This window comes from Lissotriton helveticus, chromosome 1_1 (assembly GCF_964261635.1).
Source record: "Lissotriton helveticus chromosome 1_1, aLisHel1.1, whole genome shotgun sequence".
Lineage (NCBI taxonomy): Eukaryota > Metazoa > Chordata > Amphibia > Caudata > Salamandridae > Lissotriton > Lissotriton helveticus.
In genome coordinates, this window is record NC_136057.1 from 355,335,585 (window position 1) to 355,361,275 (window position 25,691).

Sequence of the window (25,691 nt, forward strand, 5' to 3'; positions counted from 1 at the left end):
CATTTCGCTGTTTCTGTACTGCAGGATGGTTTGGTCTAAGATATTACACAGATCCACCTTCTGGGAAGGTACTGCTTTGATATCTATTCTAAAGGTGTGGGCTCTGCAGTTAGAAGCATCCATCAGAAGAACCAGTCACTTACCTTCGGTAATGGCATTTCTGGTGGATACTTAACTGCAGATTCCTCACTGTCCTCCCTGTTTCTGTGGAATAGTTTCTGGTTCCTTCTAAATAGGTCACAATCTATGACTGCTGTTGGTTTTCAGGATCTGTAGACACGTACGAAGTAAAGAAAGAAACTGATGTCTGCATAAATTCAGCTCTGCTCCGTCACATCTAGAGCGGAACGTCATCATTGTGGAGCCGCACAGCGCCACCTACCCGCTTGCGGGAGTATTGCTGGTAGATATTTTGAGACAGTCTGGCTCATGGGAATATTCTAAAGTTGAGGAATCTCCGGTTAGAGTATCCACCAGAGAGAGCGCTACCGTTATGAGCGTTACTCTCATGTGGTCCAGTGTTGTATTGTACCACTATAGATATGGACAGTATAGTAGGTGTTGATAGTTATCTTCTCATTTTTTTCTATTATGAAGCCACATTCTGCAATTAAACCTTTTCTAGCTATCCAACATCTGCCACAATCCGGTTGTTTTTGTGTAGGCTAAAATTATACTACTTTACTTTATTAAAGCATTTTATTTACATTGCTGAAAAAGCTTTCCCATTTTCCCATCTAGTCTTGATACAGAAGCCCAATGTTAAATATGCCTTGGTACCGAAGGTGACCGCAAGCTGTTCTTTTTTAAAAGACAATGAAGCAATAGTTGTTTAAGCTTCACATATACCCACACAGTATTGCTGCTAATCACTGAGACATGTCTGACGCATCACCTTGCATATTTAAATGCTAACCTTGCTGAGCAGGATTTGTGAGATCCACGGTTTGCTTCTTTTGCCTTGGAAAACCCAACCCTCTGGCATGGTGTGACTTCTTTGATCTCTGCATTTTCGTGTCTTTAATTGTTACTTCCCTGATCTAGTGTTTGTTTTCCCCTTGAAATGGTGGTTCCTCCCCTCCTGCTTCCCTCCATCCTGTTTTTTCTCCATCTCATAGAAGTATATAAAGATGTACACAGGCGGAGTGAGTTCTCTGGCTGAACAGATAGTCAATCAGCTTCAAAGGAAAGACCAGCCTAAACCCCTTCGGGGAAAGAAAGAACTGGTAAGAATGGTGTGCAGTGCATGAGGCTGCCTTTTTCCGGCCTGTTTGGGTGATGTGTCCCATTTGTTTACAGTACTAGAGTACTGAAGCTAATGAGGCTGAAGAGCAAATCCTAGGTCTTATAATCCTGAGTTGAACATGATTCACTCATGTAAGCATCGTCGAGTCGCTGTACCTTGCCTGTGCGTCTATCTGTTTGGTTTGATGAAGAAAGATTGACCAAAAGCACAAGTTTGATCGTGTCATGTTGTTAGACTATGTTAATAATGGTAGCTTCCAGTATATGACCAGTCTAGTTGTAGGTGAATGTCTGTACACTACTACTTCAAAAGCACTTTTCATTAGTGGAAATGACAGGACTAATAAGTTGGTAGTTTGGGCTGCTTTCTAGGGAGTCTGTCAACATAATTTGTGTTGACCAAGGCATGTTTTGGTGAGGGACCTGGAGATCAGTAGTTAAAGTTCCCATAAGCTCTACCCATTTTCTTTGCTGGTGATTTAATTTTTTTCTAATTGGGTAATGTAAATAACACTTGTTTCATGAAGACAATCTGTGCCATACATCCAGTGTTAGTTACTCAAAATTTGCTTTCTAGACCTTCAATTAATATGACCACATTTTCCTATATTGGTAGATGTCTCAGAGTGCCATGAACCGTTTATTTTAAATATTAATATCTTCTCGTGTGAGTTTTTTTAGTGACTCCCTCTCACAGGTTTTAGTGACTCCCACTCACAGGCTTTTGACGACTGCCCTGCCACTCTGCCTCGCAACTCCCTGGTTTGAAAAGTACAACTCTTAATTCAGTCTATTTCAAAAGAAATCCTGATTTTAACTTTTGTGTATTTTACGAACCTTTTTTACATTGGCAAGCCAGTATTGAGTTTCAAACATTGTAATCGTTACTTGTTATTTGAACTGTTGTGCCTTTTAGTTGTGAAAAGATGACTTACTTCACAGCATAGTTTAATAGACTTAGCCAGTGTTGCTCATACAACACAAACTTCAGATTATTTCATAGGATGCAGCTTTCAATAAACTTGGTTAATAAACCAAGTTTTTCCTGCAGTTTCGAGACCAAAACTGTTGGGACCTCCGTTTCATACAAATACGTTTTCTTTGATATTAGTATATATCATCATATCCTTGCACTGGTGTGCTGTTGCAACCAGATGCCTGTTTTTTGCCTGTTAGTCATGGCCGTAGTTATCTTAATTATGAGACCTGATTTGCATGCTCAGATTTTCTAATGTTTTTCATCTCCCTCTTGTGTTGAATTCCAGGGCCTGCTTCTGAAGCATGTGCTCATGAAGATACAGTTTCTGCTGTAGCCTGCGTGCTCCAGGCCTGGTCCTCCCTGTCCCATGTTTATTTTCAAAGCATACATATGTAGAATATATGCCCGTGATAGAGCGCGCAGGTCACCCGACTATAAATTTTCCATACTCACCTGGGCCCATAATCAATTACACATTTCTAAAATCAGGTAACCTACGCTCTAACTACCAGATATTTTACCTACTAAGTCCTATAGCATTGACTTACCAATCCTTGTCACTGGTACCTATAACCTATTGGATCAGGGAGTTAGTTTAAATTAGGTAGCAAATAACATGTGCTCTCATATAATAACCACAGACTCGGGAACGTTTTAAACTCTTTATCTAAACTTCATAAATGGTCATGATCCACAGATTGAACACGATAAGACTCTCAATAACGAAAATCAGAAATAATGTATAGCTATGCAAAAGATATATTATGCCAATCATTTAGCAGTTTAAAGGGAAGGTAAGAACAGGGAACATGCTATTGAATTTTAAAACAGACTTGCACAATTTTCTAAGGGTGGGAAAAAGAAGGAACATGCTAAATAGCACAACTTTAAACAATTATGAAAGGGTGGTTATGAAGAGGGAAACATAATATGCAATTACGAAAACAATTTGAGCATTAACTATAGGGAAGGTAAGAAAATGGAACACACTATTAAATCAAATGACGAATTTATCATTTAAAAGGGAAGGGGAAGAAAAGGAACATATACAATCAAAGCTTGTATCGATATAGGGAAGGTAAAGAGAAAGACACACGGAAATATAATGACGATACTCAAACAGATTTATATTTACCTAGAATGGTGTGAAGACCAACCCTGGCCACGGGTCAGTTAAGGACAGAAACCCCAAAAGGTGCTGTTGCCAGTAGGCCAGCAGTGGCAGATCAGAATCAGGACAGGATAAACCAGATTTGGATCAGGACCGGACCACCAAAGGTTAAGACCAGCACCCGCAGTTCAGTTGCAACGCCTGCGCTACTCCCTCTCTGCGGCTAACAGTCAGAACCCCGATTGGGTTATCGATTTCACAGACAAAGTGCTCCGCCAGCACCTCAGCTTCCCAGACCCCGATTGGGTCAGCGAATCTTCTGACAGAGAGCTCCGCAGCCCTCTGCTCTTAGTCACCTATTGAGTGCGTTGGGTCAGTGACAGGTCCGCTATTCGAACAAGTCGGACAATTTGTCTAGCTAAATCTACACTAGTTATACTATTTTCCAGGTCAGTGTACCACCCCCCAATGTTGCAAGTGTAAGGATCCCCAATTTTGTTTGGACAAAAGAGAAGGAGAGGTCGTCACACCACACCAAATTTGAGACTTTTACCATCTCTTATTCAAATTTACGTACCCGCCCATCAAATTCAGGTTCATATGAGGTTTTATTCCACCCAACAATGGATGTTCTACTGGCAAATACATTGTTTAACATTGTATACATTTGGGTTCACAAGTCCACGTTCCCATGAGCATCTTCTAGTCAGTCAGTTCCTTGGCCATAGTCCAAATGTCACTGTTTCAGAGACTTGAGATTATCGCGCAGTCGTAGTTTCAACAAATATGGAGTACAGCGTTATAAGCCAGGCCAGTTTTCAAAGTGCGACATAAAATGGAGAAGAAACAGTTTTAGAACACAGAATAAATTAATACACTGTATACCATGTATTTCTACTCCATACCCATTATCTTAATTTTAACAATAGCATTAGGATTAGGCAGAACCAACAGCTTGGCGAAAGCAGCAGTGCAAGCTTCTCGCAAGTGAGAACATAGAGCAGCCATATTAGCACTAGTGCGCAGAAGTGAAAGTTTTCCCTCCAAAGCAAAGAGTATGTCATGTCACGTGAGTATGACAGACGCATGCGCGATAGAAACCCTTGCGTAGCAGCAACCATCTTAAATGCAAGCGTATTATGATTAGCAAACACATAAGCAAGCTTCACTCGGACACCCCATGTTGATGTAAAATATGCAAATTAGTTAAACAAACATGTTGGTTATTTTTATTAACGTTATTCGAGGTTCATGAGTACAAGCAAGTCGCTTCACGTGCGAATCCTTGCTCCATCACTCGCGAGGGACACCCTTTCCTCTCCACTCCTTATTTCTTCTTGGACTGTCCTCAGCATTCTTTTAAGTGACAGTTGATTGTACTGCCTTGTCCAGGCAAGCCTCTATTGTTCTCGGACAGGCCTACTGCTAGAGCTGGCATTTGGCATACTTTTCGCTCACCTTTATTTTTTAAACTCACTTACTGCCTTTGCATTAATAGCTGTCCCATTGCATACAAACGGTTTACATTTTTTTCAGGCACTGTTATTTCATAAATTCCTAGTTGCATGAGCATAGGGTTTAAGCATGCTCCTTAAGAGTGTCTGATTAGAGGGTTGTACTAATGTGTTAGCACTGATTTTTGCTCTGCAAGCATGGTTTCAAGCAAATTGCTATTTCCAATCTCTTGATTATTAGTTTTCCTGCAATTTAATTTAAGATCTGTCTGTTGTGTTATCAAACATCTATGTGTCAATACTCTCTTAAAGGGGGCTAGCCAGGAAATACAAAGGGAAAAACTTCGTGCAATCAGTCTGTCACTTCTGTAAAATGGCTAACAAACCTTTTGGAGTAGGCCTGAACTCTAATAGATGATCACAGTGGTTCTGTCCTGACAAGTGACTAAATAAGTTAAGTATCCTGTGTTTGCCTGAAAATGAAGAGTTGTGCACAGTTTGTAAATCTTCCGGTCATATATTACTAGTTCTGTCGATCTGGAAGTCTGTCAGAAAATACTCTGCCTATAGGTAAGGTGCTCATAAATTGATGATATGTTGATTCTTGTAAAGCACACCTTCACCAATGTTTTTTGGCACTGTAAGGGATGTATCAGGAGAATAGCATACAGCATAGTTGATTACATAAGTAGGCTAGTTTAAATAGCCATGTCATCACATTTTTCTTAAAAGTAACGGAATTAGTTTAAGAGCGAAGAGATGATGGTAAAGATTTCAAGATACACAAGGCTTGAACTGAAAAGCCGTACCCGCACTTTAATTTCTGAATCTTGACTAATTAGGAAATACGATGATGATGAGCAGAGCTCCTGAGCCAGAGTGTACTTATTGATCTTTTTTGTTAGGAATTGGTAGCCCTCAACAGAGAGACCTACAAACATCAAGCAACATATTCTGTATCTAATTCTCTATTCCAAGTCAGCTAGTGAATTCCTCAGTAGTGTATTATTCAATCTAGCTGCTTGGTTCTAGAGAGACTGCAGTCTATAGGGCAAGGTTTTTGGAAGGCATGTACATATAGAATTTTTCTAGTCTAGTCTGGATACGATTAATGCCATTATTACTGTTTTCAGAGCGTCTTCAGCGAGAAACATAACAATCTTTATCTTATTCAACAGCTAGAAACACAAGGAAATTACTGCTCCGATTTGGGGTTTTAGGGAGAATCTACAGTCCACAATTACTTTAAGGCTTTCTGCTTGGCTTATTGGAGTAGGGGTGGTCCCCTTCTCTGCAGGCCAATATAGCTGGCTTCAAAGACCAAGTGCAATATTTAGAATCCCTGTTTTGGTTTTATCTGCATCAAGTTTGTTGCTTGTTAGCCTTCCATTCCCAGATGAAGCCCATGATGACTTTTGTTGTTTTACTGGCTGACCGAAGTGCCATCTACCTGAATTAGGATTTGAGTTTCAATAGTGCAGTGATATAAAATACCGTTTTTTGCCCATAGTTCGTTGATTAGTGGCCTAATATATAGGTTAAAAAGGTGGAAAAATGAGGAAGACCTGAGGCACCCCACAATTCACCTGTACTGTGGGTGCCTTGAAAGGCTCAAGTTGAACCTTTTGAGTATGATTGTCCAGGAAGGATTTGATCCATCAGGAGTCGAACCTTGTCAGCCAGCGGTTTCCGCACACATGTCAGTAATTCATGGCCAGTCATGTCGAAACCCGCTGACAGATTAAACTGTATCAGATCTGAAGTTTGTCCTAAATCCTCCGCATAATGCACACCGTTAAATACAGACAACATGAGAGATTCAATCCTGCGTTCTGGCTAATAGCCAGCCTGAAGATGATCAACAAAAGGAATCACTTGAAGATGGTAACATAGTTCCTGTGCCACAAGAGCTTCCATAATTTTGGAGAAGAGAGAGGCAGAAGGAAAATTAAATTATAGTTTTTCAAGATGAAAAGATGTTCACCCTACTTTTTAGGCAACAGAATTACAAAAGCCTCTTTGAAGTAGTTTGGTACAGTCCCTTGAGAGGGATTTTTTTTTAAGGTGAAGTCATAAAGGACTTAGAATTTCATGTGAGAGAACGTTTTGAATACACCGAGGGCAGGGATCTAATGGTGAATCCGATTTTGCCTTTGACATCAGAGAGGCTGGTTACTTAATGATTATGGTTGGGTTCCTTTCTAAGGATGTAAAGGGACTTCTCAGTATTGGTGGGTGCGTTGAGGATGCGATCTCTGATTTAAAAAAAAAAATCTATAAAATAGCCATTAAGCGAATCCGATTTCTTGTGTGGATGCAGTAGCTTGAGTGATACTGTCTGAAACTGAAAGCCCTTTTACTGTTTTGAAAATGTTTTTGGTCTGTTAGAAGAATTCAAAATTTTAGTATTTATAAAATAGGGTCATAGTTTGTATTAATACTGTTTGATATTTGATCAAAATGGGGAATAATCTCTTTGCCTTTGGCTTTCAAGAAGCTAACCGGACAGGGCCTCTGCACCTGACATTCATCACATCTGTCCTCTCCAGTGGTCCATGGAAGGCAGTAACTGAATACCACTATTTGGGCTTTGTTATTCCTGGGTTCTTTTGTAAAGCAGTCTGGGCAAAGGGGGCCTTTCAGTGACTTGAGGCCAAAAAAAACTGGCATGAATGGCCAGTCACTCTGTAGCTGTAGTGACAGAATGGTTGAGTCGATCCTTAAGCTGGGGTGCAGATAACATATTCTGATCCTTTCCCGATTGTCGGGATGCTTACGTTTTCTGTGTATATCAGCTCACCTCCTCCTTCGTGACAATGTTTAATTTAGGGAGCATCAGATGTTTTGAATGACTTTCATGTAGGTAGAGGGTAGTTAAGTCATTGTGCAATTAATACGTCACCTCAACCCTAAGCGATCCAGGTGCTAGCCTTAAAAAGTTCAGAACTTACACCTGACTAAAACAAAACGGCCTTTAAATAAGCTTCTGAATTGCTAGTTCCTTGTTGTGGGACAAAAATGAGACCAACCCATATGCATGGAAGATCAATGATAATGGACACTTAGGTAAGTGTTTCTAGGTCTTGTTAATTGGCTACACAGCCGTTCCTAGTTAATGGACGCATTGGTGAATGTATAAAAACCATTCAATGTTCAGTTTCGCTATTCATCTTTTAGCCACAACAAACATAGGTGATTAATAAAGTGCATGCATTCTTTTTTTTATCTTTTTTTCTTTTAACGTGTGAGCCACAGCTTTTATTTTTCAAATTCTAATTAGTATAGATTGTGCCAAACCTCGAATTTAAGAGACCCAATTTGCTCCAAGAAGTCTATTGCACCGTCCTCCTCATACTTACATTGTTAGGAATGGAGACTTAAAAGCTCTTATGTAAGAATTGGATGAATAGAAGTATTGTAGAATATCTCGATTCCTAATTTCTCTGCCTACAAAGATTCAATGCCACAATATTAAAATATTCATTAATGTTGCGCATTCTTCTCACTATGCACTTCGAACTGAGCCCAACATTTGCCTTCACATCGATGAAACAACCATTATTCACTCAAATGATATACAGATGACAATCAAGATCAAGCTATGCAACACTCTGCACAACACTTACAGCAACATTCGTATTGGTGTTGGGGGACACATGATGCAGAAAGTAGAAGAAAAAATGGCAAGCTTTCTCCTGCCATCGTCTTGGATCTAGAACTTCTTCACCATCAACATATTGCAATCTCCTCGCTCTTACTCTTCAGTAAGGAACTGTACACCCTTCTTTTAATGCAGCACTTCATCCCTGTGGAAACCTGCAGATTATACATCCAAGCTGGTACCAATCCTTGGCCTGCTTTCCACCCACACCAAAATATTCTGTACTCATCCAAGCTGTTTTGATTCTTAAGATGCCTGGCATATAGTTAGCAACGTGCCAGATCAAATTTCTTCCAGATAAGATACTGATATTTTTTAAAAGAAGCAGTGTTGCTAGTTGAATTGTGATGGTGGTCCGCATATCATCTTAGAGTCTTTCTATGCTAACTTATGGAAGTTTGAAAGGAAGAGTACTTCCTTAGAAAAGTTTACAAAGACTTTAAGTCACAGAATTGAGGCAAAGATTATGGTTAGAATTGAAAGGACACCTGGCCTCTGATCGATCAGACTTTTGAGGGTGGTGAATAATTACTTCTGTAGACCCACTTCTCTCCAATAGGAGACCATGTCTTCAATTTTTACCAAAGAGGATTTACCAGACTGTTGGGAAATGAAAATGTGCTTCTATTAGAAAGTATATTGTGACTATTTTCTTTCAAGCCTTCAGCACCCACACTCAACAGTAACACCATTCAGCTGTTATGCCTGTGTTGAATTCCTTTTCCGCTAGCCACAATTTTATTTACCTTCATATGGATTTCTGACTGGTTTTTATTGTTTTTGGTGTACAATGTGATAGCTACATTTGGTGGCTGTTTAATATTTTGATTTCCTACCAGACTTATCAGCCTTGACTTAGTCTGGTGTTTTGAGTAATGGGAGCACGTAATTCTTGCCTCCACTGGAACCCTGTGCCCAAACTGACCTTTTGCCTCTGATCGCCGCCTGACTCTCACCCGGGGACACAGAGCTGGGCATGATCACGGCACCTGGACGCCGCAACTAAGCCGCCATTGCTGGGGACACCAGAGGGACCACATCCCCCAGCAGTCCACACGGCAACCTCGCCGCACATCGCGAGAGCGAGCACCAAGAGGTGCTCAAAAGGGACCCAGGGCTCCCGCAGAGTGGGACGCGCGTGGGCGTGCCCAGGCCGCGCCCGGGCAAAACCCAGGCCAAGGGCGGGCCCGTCCACGTCCGGCAGAGACTGGACTGGGCCACCCCTCTGACACTTGGACACTGGTAGTTTAGTTGCTGTGTGGTAAGCTTGAATCACCATATTGCTTAAACTCCTTGTTTACCTTTAAGTGTCCTGTACATTTTATACTTGTCTAGAATTAAGAGGTGCTGATTGTAATATGAGCAAACGCAGGGCCCTGCTGCTAACCTGGATGCTTTCATCATCAGGGCAGAATCCGTATTAAATCGTGAGATTGAAATTGCTGAAAGGCGATTATCCCTTGAACCAACACATACTCAAATATGCTCACCTAGGCTTTCAGGCACTCCACATTTATTTCCATTGGTATCCATAGAAACAGGCAGAGATGATGGGCTGATAACTAATTGCTCTATCATCTCTATACCCCCAGGGCAAAATGACAAAATTAGCTCACCAAGTCCGACAATGGGAGCTAGACTAAGAAAGCAAAATCCGAGATTAGGGATAAAGGGAGATAAGTGTGTAAAAAAGAAAGCTATCCCTGTTGCAAGGAAACCTAGGGCTAAGGCTGCAGGGGGGTCAGCACACGGAGTGAAATCAAAATCTAACACTGATCCACTAAGGGTATCTGTGAAAAGTGTGTGTACCCAGACAGAGACCAACGACGACCGAAATTACCCCGATTTAAGTAACTAATATGGGGATTTTGAGCGTATGGTAAAAGATCTCTTGAGCCTGCTAAGGAGGCTATGTTATCTGAGCTAGTGGATCATATTAGCGTGGTTTTGAAGCCATGGAAGAAAACTTGGGTCAACTGCAAAAAACTATAGGACTACGGAATAATGGCAGCTATCCCCCAAGTGATTGTGCTCAGAAGAGAGGGGCCCAAAAAACACAGAGATTCATTACTACTAACAGCCCAAGGTGATAATAGGACAACATCACTTGAACCGGAGATTAGTACAAGGCATGGTGCTGCCAGGAATAGCTCCAGATTACATTCTAAGCCCACGGGAGATGACAGGGTGGTAACAGTAGAAGTTGAGACACGAGCTAGCACTGAACCTCAACCTAATGAGAATGGATGTTCATATCGAGACATAGCTCCTGATAGGTTAGGCAATCAAAATGAGAAACCAGTACTATATATCCCAAAAGGTACAGACCTAATCCCTAATAATGATGTCCAAAATTGACCTCCTGCTTCATGTCCGTACGTGTTAATCTTAGCAGGGGTACCGGCGCTTAGGAGGGACCAGAATGAGAACTGGGTGAACCTTAGAAACCAGACGGTAGACTGGTTAGTAAAGTTTAAGCATTTCAACTTACTGAGAGCGGCTGACATTCTAATGGTACGTAGGGTAGGATTGGTGGGAGGGAGGATCTAGGAAGAATATATGGGGCGGCTGTGTGGTGGTAAACTTTAGATGGCCACAGACTGTCAGGGCTATTTTAGCCACCAAAGAGATAACTACGGTAGGGAATACTAGAATTAGTGTGTTACCGCTGGGATACTTCTATAGACCGACGGAGAGAGGAAATCCAATTGGTGCTGATTTTATAGTCCCATTATCCAATGGTTTTGAGGCATTGTCATCCCTAGAGGATCTGGATTAACATCTAAAGTTCCCATATTAGAGGTTGGATGCTCCAATAGTGTCTCGGACAAATAATTCCATGGCTAGGGAAATTGCCCCAGGGACACTGGTAGTGGAGGTTTATCAGCCTGATTTATCTAGGGAGCGAACAAACGAAGCAATAAACCCAGAGATAGCAGAGGGTACCCAGAAACTGCAGGTGGCAGATATAGAGGTGCATATAGCCACCACGATAGACTCAAGTACACCTAGTAGGAATATTGGAAGCGACCCCATGTTGACTAGGGACTTGACTAAGATCTCGAATTTATGTGTTACATCGTGGAATATTGCAGGTTTAAAAAGGAATATAGTCGATACATCTTGGAATGAATACATAGAGGCTAGTTACATTACACTTCTGCAGGAGACTTGGCTACTAGAAATACCACATAGAGTTGGTTTTAAAACATTTAGTGTGGAGGCCAGCCCCTCAGTGAAGGGAAGGCCTTCGAGGGGTTTGGCGATTTGGATATGGGTCTTGTCGTATATAAAATGATGGATAGTCATGTAGTTTCTTGACGTTCCTTTATTCATGTAAGATGGTAACAAGATGTAACAAAATTCAGTTCCAGTAACTGTAGATTATATTATGAATTACTATTTGTAGAGGAATCACATAAAATCAATTTTATTAAAAAAACGGGTTATCAGTTAGGTGCAGGAAACTTCAATTGAGTATTACACCTTCGCGAAAGTCTTGTCAAACAAACTTCATCATCGGTATATTTTGGCAGTTCTCACAAGCAATTCCAAGATGGTGGCACGTTAGAGTCATTAAAGTCGTGTGGCTCACTGCAGCTGCGTGCTCTAGGTGACTGCAGAACGTCATAGAGGTGATGAAACTCCGTAGGAGGATTACACAGAACACTTAAGACGCTGTCAGTGAGAAGCTCGAGGTATGAGAGAGTCTCGTGGCAATTTCAAATGTTGCCTGAAATGTGCCAGTAACTGTCGGAGCATTGATAATGAACCATCGTTATTATTGAAAACTGCCCAATATGAGTAAAAACAGTCTGACCTGAATTAGAAAGCAGGGATTTCCATACCGCTTGTTCAGAAGCTCGTAGTCAATTTGAGTAAAAACATTTTGACGTGAATTAGAAAGTAGGAATTTCCATATTGCTTGTTCAGGAGCTTGTAGTTAAGGTTAAACAATAACTCCTCGCTCACATCAAAATTTTGTTCCAAGAAATGACGAACCATTTTGAATAAAAATAGGAGTACCGGAAAATCCCATTAGATGGCGTACGGCATTCACTTGTCAAACTTTGTAAAAGACTATTCGTATGCCACAGGACGATCTCATTGTAAAGCAGAATGTCTTATTTTACTTAAGAAATTTGACGCTAGTACCCCATGCATTAAGGCATTATAATTCGCTGGAATATATAAATCATTTCCTCTTACGCTTGTAAATGAGCAGAAAGCTTCAGTGTAATTAGGTGGCAGATTGTCTTTAAACGATTTTTTCTTATGTTTGTAAGTCAGGTGCTCATAACACTATTAAAGATGACTTCATCTCGAATATATACGCTAAAGTGACACTGGTATAGAGTTTAGGGCGACCGATTTCGGGGTCACTGGTGGGGTTTAATAGTGCCAGTTTGCTTAAATGTATTTTTTAAATTGAAAAAAAAATCTTTACCTTGATCCAATTCTGTTTCTTAAGGTTTTATTCCTTGTAGATACCTTATTTTGTTTGTACGTAGTTTCTTGCACGCTTTAAGTTCTCCAAACGTCGCCAAAATGTCGTATATAAAATTATGGATAGTCATGTAGTTTCTTGATGTTCCTTTATTCATGTAAGATGGTAACAAGATGTAATGAAGATAACCCCACCAGGAACAGGATGGTCACTGCTCAGCCCACTCTCTTCAACTGTCATTCCACATACACACCAGGCACACTAACATTCTACTCACTCTGTCATCCAGCATTCAACATTCTACACAGACATCACATTCATACTGGCTGAGCAGCTACAAGGAGATAATCCAATGTACAACAGGTCTCCATGGTAATTAATATTGTTCCATTAAATGTACCGTCCCGAGATATTTTAGGATTAAAATTAGTTGCAAAGAACGGGGAGGCTCTATTTCTATTTCACATCTACAACAGACCAGGCCGTGCACATTGTGAATCAGTAGTAATAAGCCAGCTGGAGCTCCTTCTTGACACATTAGGATACAGACCAAACATTCTAATTGGAGGTGACTTCAATTGTAACTTTGAACCTGTATCGGGATTTGGTAATTTGTTTGAGGAAGAAGATATGGCGTACAATATCCCTGTCATAGAAAGCGATAAGGAGGTGAAGTGCTCAGTTGCTGTGACCCAATTACTAAGGCTCACAATGGGCCACAGTTTGAGAACATGTAATGGACGCCTGCCCTCTGACAGACCAAATGCACACATTTTCAGTAGAGGTAGATCCCGAACAAATATAGATTATATACTGGTGACACTAGGATTTTGGAGCCACCTGGTCGATCTAAAAAATTATGCCAGAATGGAGAGTGATCATCGACCCTTGAGGCTGATGGTACTATCGGAATTTTTTCTTCCTATCCAAACCGGCTCCAAGGAAACTGGTACTAAGGAAGATGATATAATGTTAAGTAAAAATAATCGAGTTGCCATATATCTTAGGGAACACTCAAGCGATGACTAGTATTTATTCTATCTTTGCAGATATTACTGCATCCTTCATAGAACAATCAACAGGCCAAAGTAAGATGTCGGACCAGCATGGTATGCTGGTAAATGCTTTAGGACCAGTGTTAAGTAAAATATCCAAAGAGGGGAATGCAGGAGCAACACATAAGAATAACTTTGGTAACCCCTAATACAATGGGAACTGTCAAGTGGCCAAGACAGAGTTAATTGAGGCTGTCAAGAGTGAAAACATAGCTACAATATGGGCCCTAGAAGAAGCAAAGAGATTATGGGATGACGATATCTGGTCAGTCCCAATTTGTGCAGCTAAAGCCAAGGATCAGGCTGGATTTTGGAATCTGGTTGCCAAAGGGAATAGGTCAGGAAGAAAGCAAAGAGATGTATTTCTTGATGAAAACACATGGGTGAAACACTTTTCTGGTCTGTACTCCGAAACCAATGGTGATGCCTTTGTGGTAACAAAACATCTGGAGAATACCGCTAAGGTAGCTAAACTGCACTTAGCCTTAATAGCACTCTACTAATTTAGGAGTCAGTTAAATCAGGCAAAGAGGACCAGACAAAATCCCGGGTGATCTTTTAAAACATGATACGAGTATTTGGGGACCTTATATTAATCACCTTTGTAACGCAATAGCTGATTTTGAACCAATACCAAACACATGGAAAGGGGCAGAAATAGTCACAATTTTTAAAAAGGGACATCAGCATGATCAGGCAAATTATCGCCCCATTAGCTTAATTGATATCCCACAGAAAATATTTGCTAGGCACAATTTATTTAGGTTACCTGCATTGATTGAAGAGGTTGACTTACTTTCAAAATATCAAGCTGGGTTCAGAAAAAAGACTAGTACTATTGATCAAGTCTTCAGATTTATGTGTATATGCTGGAAATATATAAACATAAGCAAAGGTAGTTTATATATTGCCTTTGTAGATTTAAAGGCCGCGTACCCAGGAACCTGTTATGGGGTTGTTTGAAAGATTTGCGAGTGCCAATCGAACTGCTTGTCCAAATAATCAGGCTTCACTTGGGAAACTATGCCAAAGTGAGATTGGGGCCGAGGGGTGAACTTACTAAGGAAATACCGGTGAGACAGGGAGTACGTCAAGGATGTGTATTGGCGCCACCTTGTTTAGCCTTTATGTAAATAACATCCCTCGCTATCTGGAAGGTTGTAAAAACGATTCTCCTAGGTTGGGAGACGAAGTAATACCTGCATTACTCTTTGCAGATGATACCATTTTAATCTCGCAAACCCCTAGTGGACTCCAAAATTTGATGAACTCCAGTTGTATTGCAATAACAAGGGCCTTGAAATAAATTCCAGCAAGACTAAATGTATGTCTATTAATCCTCATAGATCTTTTAAAAAGACTTTAGAGCTAAATTGCCAAAGACTAGAATATGTACACAGTTTTAATTACCTAGGTATCACATTAGATACGAATCTGACCTGGAAGCCACAACTGGAAAAAACCCAAAATAATCTTGCTTCAAAACTGTACTCCTATTATAAATAAGAGCGGGGGAGTACCTCTAAGGCTGTATTGAGGTTTTTAAATTCAAGGCTCAGTCAGCCGCCTTGTATGGAGCAGAGATATGGGGGCCATATTTCAAACTAAATTTTGAAATTGGAGAAAATAATTTCTTTCGAAAATTATTGTCCCTTCCAAATAGGACCCCGCTGATTCCAGTAATGATGGATTTGAACTTGAAACAAACTGATAACCAAGCTGTATTACCTCTTATTCTGGGTAAGAATCTGGTCAACAATGGAGCTCTTAAACTACAAAAAAGGACTACAGGAGATAATGAGTACTGGTCTCTTTAAGGCTATACCATGGTTCCAACATGTGTCGACTTGGCTAGGGAAAATAGGGTTGTCACACTGTAGGGAGGAACCCCTAGAGCGGACCATGGCATGTAGCAAGTTAGTAAAGCCATCTTTTTTGGGCCTATATCAACAGTAAATTGCTACATGATTCTAGTCTGGGTTCTCTAACATCATCATTTCTCCTGTTCAAAGATATAGCTCAGTTTTCAACCGTTCCTAGACGAGGTGCGTCCACAAATCGCAAAATCCTTGTACCTGAAATTTAGATATGGGGTTTTACAAACAAATAATAACAAATCCAAATGGGGCAGTAATCGTGATGACAAGGATTATGATAAATGCACGGTTTGTACTAATGTGGCCAAGGTCAAAGAAGATGATGTGCACATATTATTTTTTTGTCCTTTATACGATACTCCAAGGAAAAAATTGATCAAACCGCTCTGCAATAATTTAAATATTAGGTATTACAGAGAGGCTGAGCTTATAATGCGGATAAATACCACACAATTGGTAGTTTTTGTGTAACTAGATTCTTGTTCAATGTGAAGATTATTAGAGCCAAAATTGGTTTTAAACTGTAATAGCGTACTACGTAGTTCAAGTACATTTTGACAGATTTCTGCACTTGCACTTTAAAACTACAAGAACCCAGTGATGAATTGTCTTTCAACCCTGAAAACCCGAAATTGGTTGAGTTACCAGAGATCAAATAATTCAAAAGATTGTAATTATGAGGAGGGCGACTGAAGGATTTTAACAGGTTTTAACTTGCCTATTTTAATGTTTAAAATGTCCTTTTATTATATTTATTCTGATAACTAGTTTTAATTGTATATTAAGAATGGGTCATGAAATTGTGCTTTTGATACCTAATCCATGTGTTGAAATCCACTGTTGACCAAGTGTATTATGGGAATGTTTTTTTTATATACTTTTATGGTCTAAAAGACCGAAATAAAGTTTAAATTGAGTAATGACATCTGTAAAGTCTGTATTGTGAGTGTATAGCTTTGAGTACCTCTTAAGAAATTGTTTGTGATATGTGAGTAATGTTGATTCTTTTTATTCAGTGTATTCTCTAAGATAATTGAAACCAAACTGGCCCATTTGATTCAGATTCTTTTGTGACCCTTTTATGCTGATTAACTAAACCCAGTCCCACTCTTATGCTACATAATACCAGATTCCTAGTGACAAAGCAGCTGAGTGTTCACAATCTTTAAAGAGGGCACTTGCTGCATCCAGAGCACACATTGACAGGTAACTGCTGTACCCAAATTGAAGCTCCCAGAAAATATAATAAAAAGTTAGGGGAGAGGGGTTGGCCTAACGGCTAGGGCGCTCGACCTCGGACCTGGGGATCTGGGTTCGAGTCTCGGTAACGACGCCAAAAACCTCCTGTGATTCTGGCCAAATCACTTAATCTCCCCGTGCCTAAAATGAATGCGTGTCCTCATGTAACGTAACTGGTGCTATGTAAAGCGCTCTGATACCTGATTCGGTTCGGGTCTAGTTCGCGCTATATAAAACTCTGCAAAAAAAATAAAAAAAGTTAGTCTGAGGACCTGAATTACTGAACTGTAACTTATGCGGATTCGCAATCTGTGCAGGTTTCACAGTGAGAACAATTGCTTACAGATCACCTGTAATAGTTTGGTGATACTCATCCAAGGCAATTCCCTGTGAACCACAAATTAACAGATTAGGTCTCTCATTTTGTGATGTGTCTGCGTGCTGTAACCTCCTCTCAACTTTAGCTCTTTGAATTTGGCATTCCCCTCACTAGTGTTGAAAACCGATGACACTGGGGTTGGCTATAATAATAAAAAAACGGATTCTTACATGTAGTAAGTGCATTGTTTTTAGCACAGAATGTTATGCCCTATACCAATGTCCTGTTATATTATCCAAATCTGCAACAGCCATAATAGTTCTTCAGACTGGCTATTAGTAGGCAAAGCAGAAGTGAGACCTGCAAGAAGTATGTTGAAGGTGAGCTCATGCATGTGATTTTGTCATGCCTCCATGTCTGCTGACTTATCTTTTTCAAATACCATACCACAAGCTAGCTTAGGACTTCCAGAAGTTGAGTTATTTAATAGAGCAGGTGATTATTCACTTTGATGGCCTGGTGCTAAATGACTCAACTGTGTAAACAAAGAATGCATTTAACTAGAGTGTGCAAACAGCCACATTTTTAGCAAACTTACCAAATCTGGCATGATCCTCATGCAAACACTGGGTGAGAGAGCTGTTTCCATTGCTGATATCTATCGAAGAGAAGACATGATTGTCCATCCTAATTATGAATACAAGTGGCCACCACCAGGTGAGCAGCGAGAAATCAGAGGATGCTTGGGTAGGAATGGCTCAATTTTAGACTGTAACTTCATCCTTTGTTAGCTAAAGTCTCATGTACCTGAACAAGTTTTAATACAATTGAATCTGGTGCACATAGGAAGCCTATGGAATGTGGTGAAATTTGAATTGAATGTTGAAGACCTATGCAACTAGGATCTGGATCAACATTGCCAATATTAACAAAGAGCTTAAAATCAACCTTTTAAAAAAACATTGCTGTGTTTGTCTTTGGCTCTGTATTACACTCTACTGCCGTTTGGCTAGGTTTGCGTTATACAAATGCCACATACATGCATCCAGCAGCATTTTAAAGGAATCTTAATCTTGTCTAATAAAACCTTTGGAGCTCCGAAATACAGAGGATTGTATGAGTCAGATGAAATATACAGCTGCATTAATGGGTTATGGCAGGAAAACACTGATCATTTGCAGACCTTTCTCATATAATAAAAACACGTAAAAGTAATTCACTCTGTGAAGAACCAGTTGAGCCCTAATCAAGAAACAATCACAGATTTCTACCTACTGCCACTGGATTTGGGGAGCTGGGGGGCAGAGACAGGACATGATCCCCAAGATCTGTATCAATCCAGTTGGAGGACCAGCAAGCAGTGGTGCCCCACCACCAAAATGTGAGCTTTGTCAGTGTTAAGCTTCACTCCCCTCATCTTTTTTTAAATTGCCCACTATTAAGAGGCAGTCACAAAATATTTTGAGTTGAATTCAAACGATCCTCCAGACGTACATCAATTTGACTGTCATCCACTATTATTACTGTGACACAAAAAAACTAGCCTATGGTACCTCATACACATAAACAATGTAGGGCACAAAGGATAATCCCTGTGGACGCCACTGGTCTAGGGCGTTCATGATGGCTGAATTTGAGAACGAAGATTCATCCTCTGGACAGAATGTGATGCAGGTCATTGTGTTGTTTTATTTATTTTTTATTTTCATTTATCCCAACCTACAATGGTTAGGACAGGAGGGCCTTTCAAGTTCTCTTCAGGTCATCCATGATGCATACCAAAGTTGATCCTGTACTAAAACCAGATTTATCGGAGTTGTGTATATGTTTATTTGTACAAAATAATGCCATCTGATTGGTTGATAATAGAAGAGAGTACATTTGTTGATTCTTATAACGCCCAGAATTCACCACGGACTTGGTCTATTGGTAACGGTGTTAGAATGTAAGGTGGCAGTCAGTGATAAATAACTCTCAATAAATCAATGTTGAGACTTAGTTGTGTGTGGTTTTCCTTCCTAATTAAAAACATAGTACTTGTCACAGAATTATTAATATATACTTTTTTTCATACTGTTTTTGACAAATTGAACCCCATCCTAAAAGAGGCCTACCTGAACAACCAGGGCAGAAATCACATGCCCCAAAACCCTACCCTTTCCTGCTAGCTGTGTGGTACCATGTGTTAATCTGCATGAGAACACACCTTAATCTGGAAAATTAGCTCCCCCACTTAAATGTCTTACAGTCACAGGTGACTTTTCACAAAGGGTGTTACCATGCATTTTGCCCAGTGTTTCACAGTCCATAGTAAAGGCCTATGACCTTTGTTAACACATTTCACTGTAGAAACCCTAACCCTACTGGCTTGAACATAAACCTGTATTTTGTACCTAACTAGACAAGAGAAACATTCATCCAGATCACAGGCATCCACACAGGTGAACACTGTCACGTCATCCATCCACCCACCCATACATAACACTGAACAAATGTGCTCACTGCCGGTATATGAAGCATTTTGGGTAGACTACAAAACGGTGGTGCCTTCCAAAATCAAAGCACATTATCCTCTGAGCTGATCTATGCTCATCCAGGCCTGCATCTTCCCTTGAAACTCTTTAAAGGGGGCACACCTGGGCAGTAGAGACAGCTGAGCCTGTTCTGTTGTCACCATTTGGAGATTCCATGCTTTTAATCGTAAGACATTTGTTGGTGATGGCCATTCTCTGGAGATCCCCATCCAGTTTCATCAAGCAGGAAATTCTTAACTTACTGAATGGACCTATTTGGAACTGGGGCCTTTGATCCACCTAGTAGTGCGCACAATAATTAACTCACTGTGCCATGCAGCCTGAAGGTAGAATTTCAATCATTAGAAACTGGCACAAAGAAATATTTTCCATCAAGAGCTATATCAAGAAATGAATCAAAGATAGAAAATTAACCTTGGAAATAATTCCAGGACAAGCAAAATATAGACATTGGAGTGACTCATTTGTGTACCACGTTCCTGTCCACAGTTACAGTTCAAATACTGCTTCAACATAAAGTACAAAATGTGAAACTTTACACGCTTTACCAAAAGGATTGGTGCAGTTCAATTACGTCTTCAATTAAATTAAAACAATTTAAACTGGATCTCATCTTTCATAGTATTACCTGTATGTAGATACCAGGCTGAGTCACACAACAGTCCATCTTAGCATGCACGGGTGTACATGTGACATGAAACATGTTCAGGGCCACTTATCTCTGCTGTGCACACCAGCTAATTTTATTTTAAATGATGGGAGTACATACCCAAAATCTAGGTCCAAAAATGGAAATGCTGGATGTTTCATGTGCAGAGCACAGATCCCTTAAAGATTTGATTGGAGACCTTACCTCTTTTTCTTACTTAGGTTGAAAGATGATTAGTGTGACCCCCCGCCCCCTGACACCAGTCTGCTTCACTTAACCACAGTAGTAACCAACAGGGGGTGGGGGGGGGGACAGAACCATGTACCTAATTTAACAAGCATTGGAAAAGCCAGTATGTATCACCTTTAGGACCTATTGGATTTACCAGTGGTTTTCGCCATGCTGTACATTACCCCCGATGCTGTGCAGCATGGCTTTTCAAAAAGAAAATTAAAGCCTGAGTAACTGGCAGCTTCATTTTGGAGGTGCCAACAAAATGCACATGGGCAGCGTAACAGCAACATGAGCAAACGTGGTGTAGGGAGAAAAGTGCTCGAAGAAAACAGCTGGAAATAATGTGGTCTGGTAGAGTGCTTAAACAAAAAAGCGGTGAAAAGTGAGCAATGGAAGGATATAATGTGTCTGTGCTCCAGAGGAGGGGCAGGGGCAAGCGCAAGAAGAGGAAGGAACGCCCCCACACACTAACAAATAAGAAGCAAGCAAATGAAAATGATAATGAAGCCAAGCAATGGTAGGCAAATAGTGGTCTCAAAGCCTACTGGAAACCTAGTGTTATATTGATGTGGATGTACACAATAATGCATGTGTGCATACAAAAAATGGAATCACTGTTGTCAAAATCACCCAAGATGACCTTTCCATCAACCCCGAGTCAGAAATGTGTGGTCAGGCAGACCCAGCACCCTAGACCTGAGGCAACTGATTGACAGATCACAGATGGGGTGGCAAATAACCTGCAGAAGAAACGTGTGATCAGGAAAACGCCAGATTAGTCTCACAGATAGGCAGCGACATCACAATGTTCCAGGGAGATTGGCCCCAATAAAATGCACATGGCTGGTGAGGATGCATGTTCCCAAAACATCATAAAGTTAGATGCCACATGAAGCTAGGAACACTCCGCTAATCAGGACACAGCACATGCAGTGATCATGTGCGAATGTTATGTGAAAGATATTTTGCAGACTTAATATTGATAAACTTTTTTGAGCTGCACCCTGCTGAGCAAATAGGTGAAGATTTGAATGAGTGCTCTTGATGCGTCCTATCTACTGCCTTCATATTTCCCTGTCCTTCAGAATGGGGGGGGGGGGGTGCTGGAGAAACCCATCACAGATTAAGGTTGCCCGATAACTCCATCTAACCAAGTTCTTTTTGTTAACCTGGTGCGTTCTGACATTTGTAGTCCCCATTCGTTTGAACTATAACAATTGGAATAACGTTCCTGAAATAGTGGATTGATAATTTGAAGGTCAGAATTGGAATAGGCTATCCCTGAGGAGTCCATGAAGTAACCTTAATCACAGGTATTGGTCCCGAAAAGGATTTCTAACGTGTGTGACACAAGCAATCTCCTTGAGTTGAGTTGAGATAAAATTTGTAAAGCGCTACTTTGCCCGTAGGCGTCAAGGCGCTATGGATGGAAAAGCTGTGTGAGTGGTGAACGAGGTGAGCAGGTTAGTAGTAGGACTCCCTGAAGAGCCAAGTCTTCAAATCCTTTCGGAAGAGAGAATGGGAGGTAAGTCCCTTAATCTCAGCTGGAAGAGTGTTCCAGATTCTAGGAGCACGGGAGCAAAAAGCTCTATCGCCCCATCTGACTTTGTTTCTTTTAGGTACAGACAGAAGATATTTGTTGGCAGAGCGGAGTGCCCTGCCGGGGACATACGATGTCACCAAGGGTCTGATATCTTCCGAACCAAGCCCGTGCAAGGCAAGGTGGGTAAGGCACAGGACCTTAAACTCTATTCTGGCCTGGATGGGGAGCCAGTGCAGATCCTTCCTGATTGAAGTGGCTGATGCAAGCCTTGGGGCATCAACAACAAACCGGGCTGCTGCGTTTTGTACTGTTTGTAAGCGTTGTATCTGTAGTTTATTAATTCCAAGGTACAACGCGTTACAGTAGTCTAACCTTGAGGAAATTAGGGCCACGGTAACCAGTTTACGGGCGTCGATGGAAAGGTAGTGAACCAATTTCCTCAGGGTTCTAAGGACGCCACAGCAGGTGGAGGTCGTCCTACTGACTTGTTTTTCGAAGGAGAGCTTGGTATCAAAAATAACACCCAGGTTCCGAACGGACTGAGAGGGCGTAGGACAGGCTCCAAGGGCAGAAGGCCACCAGTCCATTGACCAAATCTCCTCCTTGCCTCCGAAAATCAGCACCTCCGTTTTTCCCCCATTTAATTTGAGGAAATTCCTCACCATCCAATTTGCAACCGCTTCCATGCAGTTCTTAAAATTTCGGGCTGTGATGTCAACAGTTTGTGAAAGAGAGACCATGATCTGGGTGTTATCAGCATTGGAGAAAACTTCCAGGCCAAAAGATCTTACAAGTTTGGCAAGAGGTGTGACATAAATGTTAAAGAGCGTGGGGCTCAGGGACGAGCCCTGAGGCACCCCGCACTGCACAGGTTTTGCTGGGGAAAGAAAATCACCCAGCTTGACCCTCTGTGCACGGCCCTCCAGGAAAGATCTAAGTGCCGGTCCGTCCACTCCTATCTCCCCAAGACGTTTAACTAGGATGGAGGGGGACAGGGTGTCAAATGCGGCTGTAAGGTCGAGCAGGACCAGAAGGGTAGTCTGGCCACTGTCGACCTTAGCACGGATGTTGTTAGTGACAACTGTCAGGGCGGACTCGGTGCTATGAGCCCTCCGAAAGCCGTGCTGGGAGGGGTCAAGTAGGCTGGAGTTCTCCAAGAAGGCACTCAGATGGTGGTTTAAATGGGCCTCTAGCATTTTTGCGGGAGCTGGGAGTAGTGAGATAGGCCGAAAGTTCTTTAAGATCTTAGGATCAAGCGAGGCCTTTTTTAAAAGGGGCTTAACTATGGGCATTTTCCAGGAGGTCGGAAAGACACCTTCACGGATTGCCAGGTTGATGACTTCCAGAAAAGCAGGAAGCAGGACATCTCTGCATTCTTTAAAGAACTTCAGAGGGCAGGGGCCGAGGGGGGATCCTGATTTGAGCTTATCTAAAAGCAAGTTAAGCTGCTCTAGGGTGAGCGGGGAAAGATGTAAGAGTTCCCCTGTGGTAACTCCATAAGGTCTTCTTTCGCAGGATGTAGCACTGGGGCAGCGGCAGGTCCTAGTTCTTGGTTTAGAACTTCCAGGGCTGAATGAATGTTGGTTATTTTTTTATAGAAGAAAGAAGATATCTGGTCACAAAGCTCCTGGGTTGCTGTTAAAGGATCAGGGGATTGCAGAGCCGACAAAGAGTCGACGATTTTAAACAGTTCCCTAGTGGAGCAGAGGGAAGCAGTCAGTTTGGAAAAGTGTAGTTTCTTTTCTGCAAGAACCGCAGTTTTATATTCTTGGAGTAGGAGTTTATGTTTGTTCTTTTGATCTTGATCGAGATTACGTCTCCAGAGCCTCTCTTGTCTCCTACATCTCTGCCTTAGTGACCTGAGGGTGTCAGAGTACCAAGGGGCCGAGGGGCGCTTCCTGGACGAATAGGTTTGCTTAACCGGGGCCAGTTTGTCAACCGCTTTTAGAATGGAATTAGGCAGGTCAAGAGCTGCACTATCGATATCACTTACTAGTGATGAGCGGTGGGTGGTCAGAAAGGGAGCTAATGATTCACAGTTTATCCCTCTGAAGTTCCTTTTGTATTCCCTCTTACTGGGATCTGCTAGGGGGGTGGAAAAGTTAGTGTATAAAATCCAGGGGGATGGCCACGTGGTCCGACCAAGAAAGAGGAAGGGGGATCCCAGTCTCTACCCTAGGGTCGTTGGTAAAGACCCCATCCAGGGTATGACCGGCTATAAGAGTGGGACCCTCTACTATCTGTTTTAGACCACAGGAAGCTAATGAGTCCAGCAGGGAGGCAGTATCTATGGAGGTATCTATCTCCAAGTTGAAATTAAAATCTCCAAGAATGGTGAGGTTGGGTCTGTCAATATAGGGTTCCACCAGCTTAAGTAGCTTCTGACAAAAGGAAGGCCGGGGGCCAGGAGGCCTGTAGATCAAGATCCCAGCGAAGGAGATTGAGGAGGAGGGACTAAGCGCAAAGTATAGGGCCTGAAAGGAGTCACGTGGTGAAGAAAGGTGCTCGGTTCGACATTTTACATAGGTTCTATGTAAAAATACCCCCCCTTCGCCCTTCTCTGTCCATTCTTGCCAGCGAGTACCCCTCCGGGATGGCATCTAGGAGTTCTGGCCCAGAATGCTCTGCGGCCCAGGTCTCCGTAATGAAGACCCAGGGAGGTTTTCTATCAGAGATGAAATCCCTGAAGGCAAGATTATTTTTAATTAGGGATCTGGTGTTGATAAGGAACCCAGTCTCTCTACTAAGCTGGGGGAGCTTGTAGTTTTCCAGTATTGAGTGCCCATTTCGGGAGATGTGGGGGAAAGGAGTATCCTCTTTCCCCGTGCATTGGCACTTAAGGGCCTCCGGTAAACCCTCAGGTGGAAACGTGTGGTGACAGGGTTTAAATGAGGGTTTGTAGGATAGCAAGGTCCGTAAGGAATATAAAGGACTACCAGGGACAGGAGGATCTAAATGAGCAGCCTGCCCGGCCCCCGGCGCTTCCGCGGTGCTGACGGGCTAGACTCTGGCGTGACTCCGGCGCTGAGACGGCGCATCCGCTGATCGCGCCCGCTGCGCGGAGCCATGCCAGTCTCTTTTAAGCGCTGGAGACTAGAGCGCAGAAGGTGTAGCCTACCCCCAAGATGGCCGCTGCTCAATTCCGAGGGCCGAGGTGAGGTCAGAATGTGTCAGCGCCTGACTCGGCTGATCACCGGAGTCTCACCATGTAATGCGGGGGAAAGGGCCGACGAGAGTCCTATGCTAAAAGAAAGCTAGTGTAAGTAAGTAGTAAATCACTTACATTGCACAGTTTCAAAATGGCGTTTTTTAAAATATGCCGATTTTGTAGGTATCACAGTGAA

The 25,691-nt window shown here is 41.8% G+C and overlaps 1 protein-coding gene across 27 annotated transcripts in view; it reads left to right on the forward strand.

Moving 5' to 3' along the window:
- MICAL3 (microtubule associated monooxygenase, calponin and LIM domain containing 3) overlaps positions 1-25,691 on the forward strand; it is a 2,019,125-nt gene that overhangs the window by 1,058,677 nt on the left and 934,757 nt on the right. For 20 of the 27 annotated variants that reach the window (XR_013606836.1, XM_078673602.1, XM_078673604.1 and 17 more), the window contains one exon: positions 1,119-1,226. The exons of 6 other annotated variants lie outside the window; for them this stretch is intronic. Coding sequence is in view for 20 of the 21 variants with exons in the window: in XM_078673602.1 (XP_078529728.1) it covers positions 1,119-1,226 (108 nt within the window). In the remaining variant the exon portion in view is untranslated. The remainder of the gene's footprint in view (positions 1-1,118; positions 1,227-25,691) is intronic. One more of the 27 variants, XM_078673605.1, reaches the window with a different exon arrangement.